Genomic DNA, 13600 nt, shown 5'->3' on the forward strand with positions numbered 1-13600 from the left:
CATGCATTGGAGGTGGAAGAATTGCCCGACTGCTTGGAGGGGGCAACACTTGAGCGGTCACAAAGGCGGCCTTGAGGCGGTCGCCGACTACCGCCTATGGATTTGGCATGCATATTTCGGCGTTGCTGGATCCAACAACGACTTGAATGTACTATATTCTTCACCACTCTTCACTGATGTGATGAATGGTGTAGCACCGGCGATCGACTTCACCATCAACGGAAATAGCTACCACATGGGTTACTATCTCGCCGATGGTATCTACCCAAGGTGGTCGACTTTCGTGAAGACGTTCAACAACCCGCACGACCTGAGACGGGTTCTTTTTGCGCAGCGTCAAGAGTCCGCACGGAAAGATGTCGAAAGAGCTTTCGGGGTCCTTCAAGCCCGATTCAACATTGTGAAGTCCCCGGCTCGGCTATGGTACGTGAATAATATCGCCGACATCATGTTCACGTGTATTATCTTACACAACATGATTATAGCCGACGAAGGGCCAAGGGCGGCTAGCTTCTACGACGAGGACGTAGCCGGAAGCTCAACAGCGAGGTCTCCCCCACGCCGAGGCGAGCATACGACGGTCGGCCAAAGAATCGAGACAAGGCACACAATGCGCGATACCCGAATCCACAATCAACTACAAGAAGACCTAATCAAACACATGTGGGCGAAATTCGGCAACGCGTAATGGTTTTTTTAATTTTTAGTATTTTAATTATGTAATTTTTAATTTTTTAGGATTTTAATTATGTCGTTTTTATTTTATTTGTCATTTGCAATATTATTTAGGTTTTTTTAATGAATTTTAGTATTATTGAAATGTTATTGATTAATTGAATTTTAAATTAATTGTGCTCGTCCTTGCGGAAGAGCACAGTGGTGGGTGTTGTGCTTTTGCCAGAGAGCAGGCAGAAAAAGTGGGACCTTGCCCACAACCGTGTCGCTGGCAAGAGCACGGTCGTGGATGCTCTTAGTTTCAGCATTTAAAGTAACAGGTCTGCAGCCCCTCTGTGCATCAGAGCGAGCGAGCTAACATGGTAGAATGCAGGCGGCAGTTATCTCTTCATTTCCTTTTCCTTCGTATTTCGCCTCCTCGAAACGCCTAAAAATGACTACGGCGTCTCCGGATTTCTCCCCCCACACCCGCCGCCCAGGGGTTTCCACGCTATTACTGCTGCTCGTGGCGGTGGTGCTCCTTTCCTGCTTCCTCCTCCACACAGCTGTCCAATTTGGAATCACCACTAACAACGGATCACCTCTCTATTCGGTCAGTCTCCTCTCCTGGATCTACCCAATTTCATTTTCTGCTTTATCGATTCGATTACTCTCGCTTTTTCCCCAATTTCATTCTCAATGTGGATGAATTAGCTGCACAACAGAGATTACTCATGAAGCCACCATAATCATTATTAGTGGAGTAGTAATTTAATAAAAAAAGATTTATATTTTACTAGAATTGTATTCTAGCTAATACATGTAGCCATCAATTTGAATTTGGAGTAGAAAGTGCGAGCCTCATTGCATTTACAACTACTTAATTCAATTTTGTGTCAAAAGCAACCAAGTCGAAGAAAAATAGAACCATTTAAAGTGATGTATACAAAACAATAAGAATCTTAGACTATTTTGGAGTTGCTTTATGACTGTAACTTATCTTAGTAACAACCATCTTTAGATGTGAATTGAAAATCAGTATGTTTTTGGGACAATCAAGGCTATATTTCGATAACAATATAGTTGCATTGCACAAAAAGCATAGGTATGCCTTTTGACATTTACAGGGGATAAGCAAAGCTCAGTTGGGAACTTGATCGAAATTTATCAGCGTATAACTAGAGAAGTTTCGGTTCATTGTGCCAATTATGCTTCACTGGAGTCAAATAATCCACCTCGTCTTTCAGATTTTTAGTACCGATAAAATTGCCATTCTAATTCCTAATTATTTAATGGTTGTTGTAGGACAGTAAAGAGAATAGTCTTGAAAGAGTTTTGAAGGTTGCTTCGATGCCAGATAACACAGTGATCTTAACAACCTTGAATGAAGCATGGGCAGCTCCAGATTCGGTGATTGATCTATTTCTTGAGAGTTTCCGAATGGGAGACCAAACCCGTTGGTTACTGAACCATTTGCTGATTGTTTCTTTGGATCAAAAGGCATTTTCCCGTTGTATGGCTGTACACTCCCATTGTTTTTCCCTTGTGACTGAAGGAGTTGACTTTTCACATGAGGCTTATTTCATGACCCCGGACTACTTGAAGATGATGTGGAGAAGGATTGATTTCCTAAGATCTGTTCTTGAAATGGGATATAACTTTGTTTTCACGGTATGCATTCTATATACTTATCCATTGAGCACTCATCACACTCTAGCATGCTCACAAGTCATAAATATAGCTGGCTATTCACTCAAAACTTAGGCTTGGAAACATGAAGCTCAATGAATTTTGATACAATATTCTTGGTTCTTGCAATATTTCCATGAATGGTAGTCTTACATCTAATACTTATCACACACATTTATTTAGTGTCATTTTTGGAAGGCTTGTCACATTCTATAAGAAAATTAATATTTTTGAGATGAAGTCCTTACTAGGTACTATGATGATATAATGCACTATGAATGAACATGATTATTTGGACGAATCTCTCTGTACTTACTTTACTTATTTCTTATAAATAGGATGCAGACATTATGTGGTTCAGAGATCCATTTCCTCACTTCCATCCAGATGCTGACTTTCAGATAGCATGTGATCACTTCTCTGGCAGATCTGATGATCTAGAAAATAAGCCTAATGGTGGGTTCAAGTTTGTAAGATCAAACAAACGATCTATAGAATTTTACAAGTTTTGGCATGCCTCTCGTGGATTATACCCTGGACTACACGATCAAGATGTTCTTAATAAGATTAAGAACGACTCCTTCATCCTGGAGATGGGGCTTCACTTGAGATTCTTGGACACTTCATACTTTGGTGGGTTCTGTGAACCCAGTGAAGATCTGGATGAAGTTTGTACAATGCATGCAAACTGTTGTTTGGGGTTGAGCAGTAAGCTTCACGACCTCAGAATTTTGCTCGAGGACTGGAAAATGTATGTGTCTTCTTCCCCAATGGGCTCTGAATCATATGGTTGGAGAGTTCCACTGAATTGTAGGTAAGGCTACTGCTTCTGCATTGCAATTCTAATCTTCTAGCTAGAGTTGTTTCATCCATTTACCTACTACAGCCTGGTAAATTTAATCAAATATTTTGCTGTATATTGTTTGTTTCCAGTCTTGATTCGCTCCACCTTTATGTTCAACAACCTGATCCAACGTGGCCCAACTCAATCTGAGTGACACTTGCTCTGACCCTCCCCGCCTGTGGCAGCACGGATGGCTAGTAACATCTGAAAAGTACGGCCATCTAACAGTTAGGTATTGTATCAAGCCCGTAAGTACTGTAAATCTCTTCTGCACATCTGAAAAAGGAAAAAGAAAAACGAAATTTAGTTGTTAAACTGGTTTAAATAGTGGCTGTATTTTCCTAGTGAGCCTGTCTATATTTTAGTATCATTGTTGTCACATTCGCTCTTTTGGTTTGTGAGTAGAGGACTGGGGATATTTTACAATACAGATTGACAAGTAACAAGAGAGGGGATTTAGAGGGCTTTCACATATTCGTACAACTCTTTTCGTTGATATGCAGTTTCATATTTTCATTTTTCCAGATCTCTGGAATGCAGAGAAAAATTGAAGTTGCAGGGTATGAGTTAACTTGGGAAAAGGGCTGTGTATTAGAACTCTGTATACTGTGCTTCCAATAGTGATGTACATTGAAGGCGTAGATGGAAAAACAAAATAATGTTGCTTCAAATCATTGTTTACTGAACAAAATATATCCACTTCTTCAGTAGTAATTTTGAAGTTTCTATTTTTCATTTCTTTTTAAATTTTCATCTTGTGTTCTTGCTGTCTGTTCTTGGTGGCATAGAAGCATTGTAGTGAGTTGTGGTAGGATTTTCTATGCTCGTGCATTCTCAATACGACAGCAAGTGTACGGAAGTGAACGTCCTCCATTAGGGATGCCTCTATCATACTATGATGTAAAGTGTCATCAATCAAATTAACAAACTGTATATACCTTGTATTCATCGTCAACTCCATAAACGAAACGAAACGAAATAGAATGTTTGGGTTATAAATTGCAGTTGAAATACAGCAGGTACGGGAAAACAGACATTATTAAGAAGAAAAAATAGCAGCTGGGCTCAGACAACATTGCCAGAGTTTCAATTTTCCATATACTCTGCGTTTGTCCTAAATGTCGAGCCACCCTCTTTGCCATGAACAAATATGGTTGCTCACATTCAAAGTAGTTTTGCCGTCAGGACCAACGACATAATATGGCGAATCTTCGGGAAAATCAGATGGCATTTTCAACCAGTAGAGGCTTGGCTCCCAATCTACTCTTTTGAGCACCTTCAGTATTTCCCTCACCACAATTTGGGACCCTTCAGATGACAAATGGATTCCATCTCTGCACATTCGACCCGAAAATAAGCTTTTTACGCAATAGATGGAGACATTGGATGCTCAACATTTATGGTAATGACATACTCACATTGTTCTGTAACACAATGAAGTAGTAGTATGAAATAAAACATCATTGTGGATTTTAATCTATGATTTAGTACTTACATAAAGCAAGTATCAGCCCAGTCATCTTTTTCTTGAATAGCAGTCCAAAGATTGATGGCCTCAACATCCATTTCTTTGCATAATTCTACTAATTTTTGTGAATATAAACAGCAGCCTTCATTCGTCCGCGCTTGATCATCAAATGCATTTCTGGACAACAACGAGCAAAAGCAATTAGGTAACAAGAGCTCTTTTACGGTGGAGCTGTTGCAGAAATGTTTACCCGAAAACTTCACGGATTCTTGCTTCGTTGACAGGCGGAGAGGTAAGGCATATTACCCTTGTCTCATCTGAAAGACCCTGTGATTGATGAAAAATAATGAGGAGCAAGGTACAATAACTCATTCAACAAAACAAGTGTTGAACAGACCTTGATGTGAGCTATCATGGTTTTCATGTTTTCGATGTATTCAGGAAGAGGCACATGAGAACCTATCCCACAGGGGTGGGGTTTTGTTGCATCATTGCCACCAAAATAGAGTATAACCAAAGAAGGCTGAACCGGTTCGTCCTTGGGGAAAAGCTTGTCCAGGACTTGAAGAGCCATCCTCGTGTTCCAACCCGAGTATCCTCGTACCAATACATCCGCCTTCAATAAGTAGCTCAAATTCAATCTTGTAGCAGAAACTAGTGTTTCTAAGTCGAAGATAAGATTGACGGATCGATCTAATATAATTGTATTCAATGTCGAACTAATTTTGAAAACCGAACTAGAGACGCCATTCATTTTTTTTCTAATCTAGTGGATAAAATAAATACTTCATTTTTAGAAAGTTTAACTTACGGACTTCATTGCAGAAAGAGTGGAATTGAGAAAGTGAGAATACCTTTCGAGCATAGAGGTCAGCAAAAATAGCGCCCCAGCCTCCAACATTGAAGCTCATTTGGATAACAGATGATCCAAACAGCACAAACTGCGGCCGACGACAACCCACCATCTTCTTCTACGGCTTCAAATTAGCTTTATCAATTTAATTGATTTTTTTTTGAAGAAGAAGAAGAAGAAGTTGGTGCTGGTCGGCTGTGGAATCATTTGGTGGGTTAGTTAAGTTCCAACTGCGAATCCACTTGTCATAATTTAATCACCAATTATTAATTGTAACCCTTGGAAATGTATACAACTAATACACGTCCACGATATTACCTATTATTGGGTATATGAGGAATTATAATTTTGTCATATCAACTCCAGATTTAATATCTTGGAGCTTGGGGGTGAGGGAGATGATTTGCTTTATTTTTCAATTTTTTTTTTGACTTCCGAACCCGTATTTGACGGAATTAGGGCAATCCTGCTTCATCGGGTTTGCGAATAAAAATATAGAATTCAATTTCGTTTTTTATTCTAGCGTGACTATCCACTTTTTTGTTTTGATTCATACATCGTTTTCTATTTTGTCAGATCGGTCTCAATTTTGGAGCAATTCATTTTCATAGAAAAATTTTAAAACTACAAATTCATTATCAGTACTACTACTACTACTATCTTTAAAATTTTAAGTTAGTCTCATTTTAAACTTTGATCAAAGTTCCTAATTTTAAACAAGGAATAAATACTTTTAAAATATATTTAATGAATGAAGAAATGATATTCCGTTGCAAAACGTTCGTGTACTAATGGCTAGTTTGATAAAAATATGGGATATAAGAAGATTTCAAAGTAGATAAGAAATGCGAGCTTCGTGTCAAGATAAGTTCAGATAAGAGTTTTTTCGTTGTTGTTTGGTAGATAAGAAATGAGGCAGAAATGGTATCTGACCAAATTTGTAAGATACATATCCTTGTATTTTGAGGAAAAACTGCGGGCTTAGATGGATCATAGCGAATAACACATGCTTACATGATAGGTTAACTATGATATTAAACACTTATAAATAGTCGGTATCTATATCTAAGGCATTACCAACTTCTCAGATAGATTCTAAGTTTAAATAAGGATGTTGAATTTATATTAGATTTTTATCTATTCAAGCTGATTCACGATATCTAATCAAGCACGAAAAAGTATAAATCAATCCAGACCATTTTATCAGATTTTAAATAATAAATAAATAAACAAGTGAAAAACAAAACAGAGAAAATGTTGGGCCGGCCCAATCCATCTTATAAATATGCGATATCAGATACAATTTCGGGCTGCAAAGTTAACTTCATAATTTAGCAACAAACACATATACGGATTATATATATGTAACTATCCTCATTAAATGTTACTTTGCTTTATATTCAAATGTTTATAAATAAGTACTTTGGTAGCTGATTTAACGTTGAGTCGTGTTCATTGATAAATGTGAAAATGGTTTCTCGTAATTTAAGTTACATGAATAAATTGACGACACATCGATTACACTAAACTCGATTGCAACCAAGTACAATCAAATAAATTAAAAATTAATCTGAATGAAATCTAATTTAATGACAGTAAAAGTCATTAAGTCTGTACGGATTTCTCGTATAAGTCTTTGAGTTATTTATTTACTAACTTTAGGGAATTCAAATTTTTTCTCCTTCTGTTGGACTAATGCGACAAACTTTAGTCATACAATAATTTAGTTTTTCTCCATTTTAACTCTTTAAATTCGTGAATGGTGCTCTTCTCATAAGGAGATACTTATAAAGTTTAGTTATAACTAATACTGAGCTTATTCTGATATAGACTTTCATGCATATAAATTGTATGGTGTGTCATGCTTCAACGTTGTATCAATGTTAGTTTGAAAAAGATTAAAATAAAAATGATTCAAACTTTTAAAAATTATGAATTTTTGTAAATATTCATTTTGCTACTATTTCCTTTATCGAATTTAATTATAAGAGAGTTAAAATAAACTCAAAGATACTGAAGCATCACCGCGACCGGATATGAATGTTTAGTTATTACAAATACTAGTAGTATTTAACTACCTTTGCTTGGATCTTTTATAATATGGTATATCATATTAATATATCACAATATAGGTGGCGACCTATATAGTTTTCCACTAAATTGTATTTTTTTTTGTTGCAACTAATTTTAGCAGCTCGATGCGAATTTGATTGATTTCAGAAAATATATTAATGGATTATATGTTCATTACTAATGATCATTGTTACATCTAGAGTTCACTTAGTTTTTGGTTTTAAGGCAACACACACATGGAATATCATATGGGACATGACCTGAAATCTATTTTCACAACATATATTAGGCTCATTCTGTAATTTCCTATGTTTTAAATAAGCAATTTCGATAGACATGGGCATTTTTCGTAATTTCGGAGATTATGGTAGGGGAAAAGGTATATAAAACAGGTCATATAAAGAGGTCGGGAAAGGTATTTAGGAACAATGGTAATCAAGAGAGCAATAATAAAAGTTGTGATTGGCCACAACTTTTAAAAGTGGCAATCACAGCTCTTTCACTTTCCTTTAAAGCCCCAAACATGTTTCTCTTTGCTTCTTCCTCATTTTCCACTCTTTATAGGCTCGGTCTATTTCTGCAGAATCTCTATTTACATCACAACATCGTCTTATGTAGCACTATAATAATTTAAATTTGGAGGTATAATTGTACCCCTTTCTTAATTTATACTCCATTGACTGTGTATATGCAAACATCATAGTTTAAAGATTTTATTTATAAAGTTCATATGTTTCTGAAGTTAGTTTGTTGTTTTTGTTTGCTGAGGACATACCTTAACATAACAACACCAATTTAAACGGATTAGAGCAATTAAAACGGCAATAACCCATTTTCTCAAAATAATTATTTACATATGTAACTCTAATTAACTCGATCAATGTTTACCATATACTATTAATTACGTATAATGAATAATAATTCGAGTTTGATGGTCAATGTTTTTTTGCTATTTTTCTATGTATTTTATTGTTACTTAAGTCTTTTTCAATGCAATTGTTGTACATCAATGAATTAAAATAGAAAGTTTTAATTATTGGTTGAAGAGTTAGTATACCTAGTGCATGAAAAATCTCCCAATTTTTTGTTTTATACAATCAATTTGGAAAATCATTTCAAATTTTCAACTTTAACATCACTTAGCTTAAATGGTGACGTAGGGTTCATGGATGAAGTTTACCAATTAATAATTTTTACTTTTGACTAAAATACAAGTTATCACTATTTCTTCAATTATTAATATTGGCCTGACTCCAAGAAAAATTATTCTTTCACAAATCAAATAATTGTTTTATTGATATGAAATTGCTTTTTTTCTTGGGATACTCATTTTTTGTTTGTGGTGTATGGATATGCGTCTCTATTTCAAGGTTTTCGTCGGTTATGCTTGATTTAATCCATTGTGCTGTAGCATATTTGGCTACTTTAAAATTTTATTTATTGTTTTCTTATTATATTTAGTAGATAATGTTATAACACAGACACGTATATTAAAACATGCATATAGTTCATCTCATATTATGTTCACATATTTTTTTAGTGGCTTCAAATTCAGATATCTATAAACATATAAAAGGGGAGATTTCAGGTTAATAACAAAAATACCATCGAAATTACTATAAAACATGTTATAATTTTTATTGTTATTTTTAATATATAAAATGAAACATTTTTTTAATTTTAAATATAAAAAGTCAAAAGATTTACACTTACTATAATATCATACCTTTATTTATGGTCGCTTCTAATCGCCCACACTTAATTAGTTAGAATTCAGATCGCTCTGAATTATAGAAGCTTATACTAATTGTTTATCAACTCTCATTTTTGCATTTGCTGAATTTGATTTAATTTTGTTATTGATGCATGGCAATTTTGAGCAAATCTGAGTTATTCGTGAACTGATGCAAAAGGAGTTATTTGTAGTCGGTCTGATCTCTCACTATTCTATCTATAATCGTGGCTAATATATCTTTTAGCATATGTTGATGATATAATTTTGAACAAAAAATTCTTTTGATGACTTGAAATCTTTCATCTCTCATCTTTATAGAGAATTTTCCATCACTGGATTCGGAAAAGCTTGTCTATTTTTTTAGTCTTAAAGTCATTTTTTACCCATTTAAGTATTTTATTGAATCAGGCTAAATATGTTCGTGATATTATTCAACAAGTGATAAAATAGATCGAACTTGGTAGAGAAGGGATAATCGTTTTCATTGATTAATTATCATACATAAGGTACTGTTATATAGGACTAGGATGAGCTATACAAGGAAAGCTAATGAATTTACATTAATTGGCATCTTCTATCTTTGGCAGAGTATAATCTTGAATATCTCCGTGATCTTCGGCAATTGGGAGAGTGATCCTCCGAGATCTTCTCCAACACTCCCCCTCAAGTTAAGTGACGGCATTCCCGATACTTAACTTGCATAACACCTCTCGAAATGACTTCGAGTTCACTGTCTTAGTCAATATATCCGCCAACTGGTCCTCGGATTTGACATAAGGCATCTCGACTATCTTTGCTTCAATATTATCCTTTATAAAGTGCCTATCAACTTCCACTTGTTTAGTACGATCATGTTAAACCGGGTTCTCTGAAATACTTATGGCTGCCTTATTATCACATAACAACTTGCATGTTTGAGACGAAAACATCTCCAATTCCCTCGTAAGCTTCCGTAGCCACAGGAGTTCAGTTAGTCCACTCTTAATTCCTCGAAACTCGGCTTCTGCACTGGACAGTGCAACTACCTTTTGTTTCTTGCTTCTCCATGTTACAAGGTTTCCTCCTACAAAAGTAAAGTAACCCTCGGTAGACTTCCTATCATTTGGGTTTCCGGCCCAATCAGCATCAGTAAATCCTTGTATCTGCAGGTATCCATATTTTTCAAATAGAAGCCCGTGTTCTGCAGTCCCCTTCAAGTAACGAACAATCCGCAGAACTGCCTCTCAGTGCTCTTCTTGGGGTGCATGCATAAACTGACTTACCACCCCCACAGCATAGGCAATGTCTGGTCTTGTATGTGATAGATAAATCAACCTCCCAACCAATCGTTGGTACTTCCATCTGTCGGTCTGCTTTGCCCCTTCATTCATCTGCAGTCCATGATTTTGGATCATTGGAGTGTCGGCTGGCTTGCAATCTATCATCCCAACTTCGGCTAGCAGATCCAACACATATTTCTTCTGATTAAAAAAAATTCCCTTCCTCGATTTGAGAACTTCTATCCCCAAGAAATACTTCAATGGCCCCAAATCTTTCATCTCGAACTCACTGAATAAATTTCACCTTAGTTCGGTCATCTCGTCTGTGTCATCTCCGGTAAGAATAATGTCATCTACATATATGATTAAGCATGTAATTTTATCTCCCCTCTTCTTGATAAACAATGTGTGGTCAGAGTTACTCTGCTTATATCCATACTTTTTCATCACTTCTGTGAACCTCCCAAACCACGCCCTTAGGGACTGTTTCAGCCCATATAACGTCTTCTGTAGCTTACATACTTCTCCTGCTTGAAATCCATCGGTGAATCCTGGTGGGGGTTCCATAAACACTGGCTTTGGTAGTTCTCCATGTAAGAAGGCATTCGTCACATCAAACTGATGAAGTGGCCAATCCCTGTTGGCAGCGATCGAGAACAATACCCTTACAGTATTAATTTTTGCCACGGGTGAAAACGTCTCAGCATAGTCGACACCGTACGTCTAAGTGTACCCTTTTGCCACAAGTCTGGCTTTATACCTCTCAATTGTGTCGTCTGGTCTTCTTTTGATTGTGAACACCCATCGGCATCCAACAGTTCTCGCTCCTTCTGGTAGCTTGTCCTTGGTCCAGGTATTGTTCCTCATCAACACCTTCATTTCAGTGAGCATAGCCTCCCTCTAGTGCTTATGCTTCATTGCTTCCTCGGCCGACTGCGGAATGTCTTCTTCTTCGTATAGGACAGCCTCAAACGCTCTTGCCATTTTTGCTAGATTCCCTTGTACGAAATTCGCCACTTCGTACCGACTTCTCTTCCCAATCTTCTCGGGTGAATATCTCTTTGGTGGAACTCCTCTTGTGCTTCGGGGAGGAAGAACATATCTCCCAGTGTCACTGTGAGATCCTTGGGTGAATATCTCTCGGGTGAATATCTCTTTCAGTGAGCATAGCCTCCCTCCGGCGAGTTCTGAGGTCCTTGAGCGTGCTTTGGCATCCACCCGACGATCCTTGGGTGAAGCTGAACACAGATGGGGCCTTTTCTACCTCGACGGGACAGGCTGGTGGTGGGGGAGTGGTTCGTGGCTCGGACGGTTCTCTCTTGAGGGCTTTCTGCACGCCCCTTGTAGCTGCGTCGGCCTTCGAGGCGGAGCTTCTAGCTCTTCTTCATGGGCTGACGATAGCTATGGAGTTCTCATCACAGGTTTGGGTCGAGATGGACGCAGCAGCAGTGGTCACAGTGTTCACTTCAGGACGCAGGGGAGCGGCGGACGTGAGACATTACATGGCTCGCATTCGAATCGTGCTCTCGCAGCTGCAGGTTCGGTTCTCTCACATCCACCGAGAGGGTAACCAGGCAGCGGATTTTCTTGCAGGTAGGGGGTCCAGACCCCTGCCATTACTTACTATGATTCAGATACAATGCCTGGCCGAAGGCAAGACATGCTCGGCGGTAGTGACAACTGGTTCTGGTGGATCCTCAATCGAAGGCAAGAATATATCGGCGAAGGAGGATCGAAGGGCGGATGAGATGACTCACTGGCCGAAGGCAAGACATGCTCGGCGGTAGTGACAACTGGTTCTGGTGGATCCTCAATCGAAGAGTTTGGAAGTGGCACAACCCAACTTAGATAGTCTACGGAACTACCTGGATCACTCTCCCCCTGACTACTAAGGTGGGTGTGATAGAAGAACTCGGTTTCTAGGAAGTTACAGTTCATGGTGGTGGTGATTTTCTTGGTCAGAGGGTCAAAACATCGGTAGCCTTTTTGGTTTACCCCGTACCCCACAAAGACGCATTTGGTAGCACAGGGGGATAATTTGGTTCTTTCGTGTTTGGCGATATGAATATAAACAGTGCAGCCAAACACTTTAGGTTGAAGGTTCAGATGTTGGGGAATTTTGGATAGAGATGATAGAATTTCAAGGGGGGTCTTTTTGTTTAGGACTTTAGTGGGTAAGCGGTTCATAAGGTAGACAGAGGTGGCTATGGCTTCGGGCCAGAAATGCTGTGGGACTTTAGATTCAATCATTAGGGCTCGGGTAATTTCCAGGATTGTCCTGTTTTTCTGTTCAGCTACCCCATTCTGTTCTGGTGTATAAGCACAAGAAGTTTGATGAACCATTCCATGGTTTTGGAAAAAATTGGTCATGGGGCTATTAATGAATTCCCTCCCATTGTCAGATCGAAGAGTTTTAATCGAGGTATGAAATTGGGTTTGAACCATTTTAAAAAACAAAACAAACTTATCCATAACCTCGGACTTATGCTTCATAAAATAGATCAAAGTCATTCGTGTGCAATCATCAACAAATATAACAAAGTATCAAAAACCATCCCCCCGAAAAAAGGTGTGGGACCCCACACATCAGAGTGAACCAACGAAAACATAGATTGCATACGAGTGTTCGATAGTTTAAAAGATTTTCGGTGGCTTTTTGCCAAAACACAAGTCTCACAAAAGAAATCAGCAGGAATAGAAAGGTTCGGGAAAAGTAGTTTAAAGTAACCAGGGGAAGGATGTCCTAATCTTTGGTGCCACAACCAAATTTCTTGTCTCATGGATCCGTGAGCCAGCATCGCAGTACCATGTTGAGTTATCTCGTCCACGTAGTAAAGTCCACAGTGCTCAGTGTCACGCCCAAGTATCCTCTTCGTCCGAATATCCTGTAAAATGCAGAAGGTAGGATGCATTAGAAGAGTGCAATTCAATTCCTTTGTCACATGACTGATTGACATCAATCGCTAAGATAAGGTCGGGACATATAAGCAGTTTTGGAGACGGAGTGTGGGAGAAATTTCTATAG

At 38.0% G+C, this 13600-nt stretch overlaps 3 protein-coding genes across 6 annotated transcripts; 1 reads left to right on the forward strand and 2 right to left on the reverse strand.

The window, feature by feature from the left end:
- Positions 1–1027: 1027 nt before the first annotated feature.
- LOC121746982 (uncharacterized protein At4g15970-like) lies at positions 1028–4328 on the forward strand. 4 transcript variants are annotated; one of them, XR_006039099.1, is made up of 5 exons: positions 1028–1267; positions 1960–2325; positions 2682–3157; positions 3277–3419; positions 4204–4328. XR_006039099.1 is itself a non-coding variant. In XM_042140957.1 (4 exons), exons 1-4 carry the CDS (start codon positions 1043–1045, stop codon positions 3335–3337), a joined length of 1128 nt encoding a protein of 375 aa, XP_041996891.1. In that variant the 5' UTR covers positions 1028–1042; the 3' UTR covers positions 3338–3934. The 4 variants fall into 4 exon arrangements, 1 of the variants encoding a protein (XP_041996891.1); XR_006039097.1 differs by lacking the exon at positions 4204–4328 and adding an exon at positions 3713–3934 and having other exon boundaries at positions 3277–3435; XR_006039098.1 differs by lacking the exon at positions 4204–4328 and adding an exon at positions 3713–3934.
- Positions 4108–5819, reverse strand: LOC121747001 (GDSL esterase/lipase CPRD49-like). Its single transcript, XM_042140980.1, has 5 exons — positions 5510–5819; positions 5053–5271; positions 4906–4982; positions 4683–4832; positions 4108–4521 (listed from the first exon to the last, which is right to left on the reverse strand). The coding sequence occupies exons 1-5, from the start codon at positions 5618–5620 to the stop codon at positions 4302–4304; spliced, it is 777 nt and encodes a 258-aa protein (XP_041996914.1). The 5' UTR covers positions 5621–5819; the 3' UTR covers positions 4108–4301.
- A 4351-nt stretch (positions 5820–10170) lies between these two features.
- LOC121770423 (uncharacterized mitochondrial protein AtMg00810-like) lies at positions 10171–10854 on the reverse strand. The gene is made up of 2 exons (XM_042167176.1): positions 10579–10854; positions 10171–10458 (listed from the first exon to the last, which is right to left on the reverse strand). The coding sequence occupies exons 1-2, from the start codon at positions 10852–10854 to the stop codon at positions 10171–10173; spliced, it is 564 nt and encodes a 187-aa protein (XP_042023110.1).
- Between the last annotated feature and the right edge of the window lie 2746 nt (positions 10855–13600).

Source organism: Salvia splendens, chromosome 1 (assembly GCF_004379255.2).
Source record: "Salvia splendens isolate huo1 chromosome 1, SspV2, whole genome shotgun sequence".
Taxonomy (NCBI): domain Eukaryota; kingdom Viridiplantae; phylum Streptophyta; class Magnoliopsida; order Lamiales; family Lamiaceae; genus Salvia; species Salvia splendens.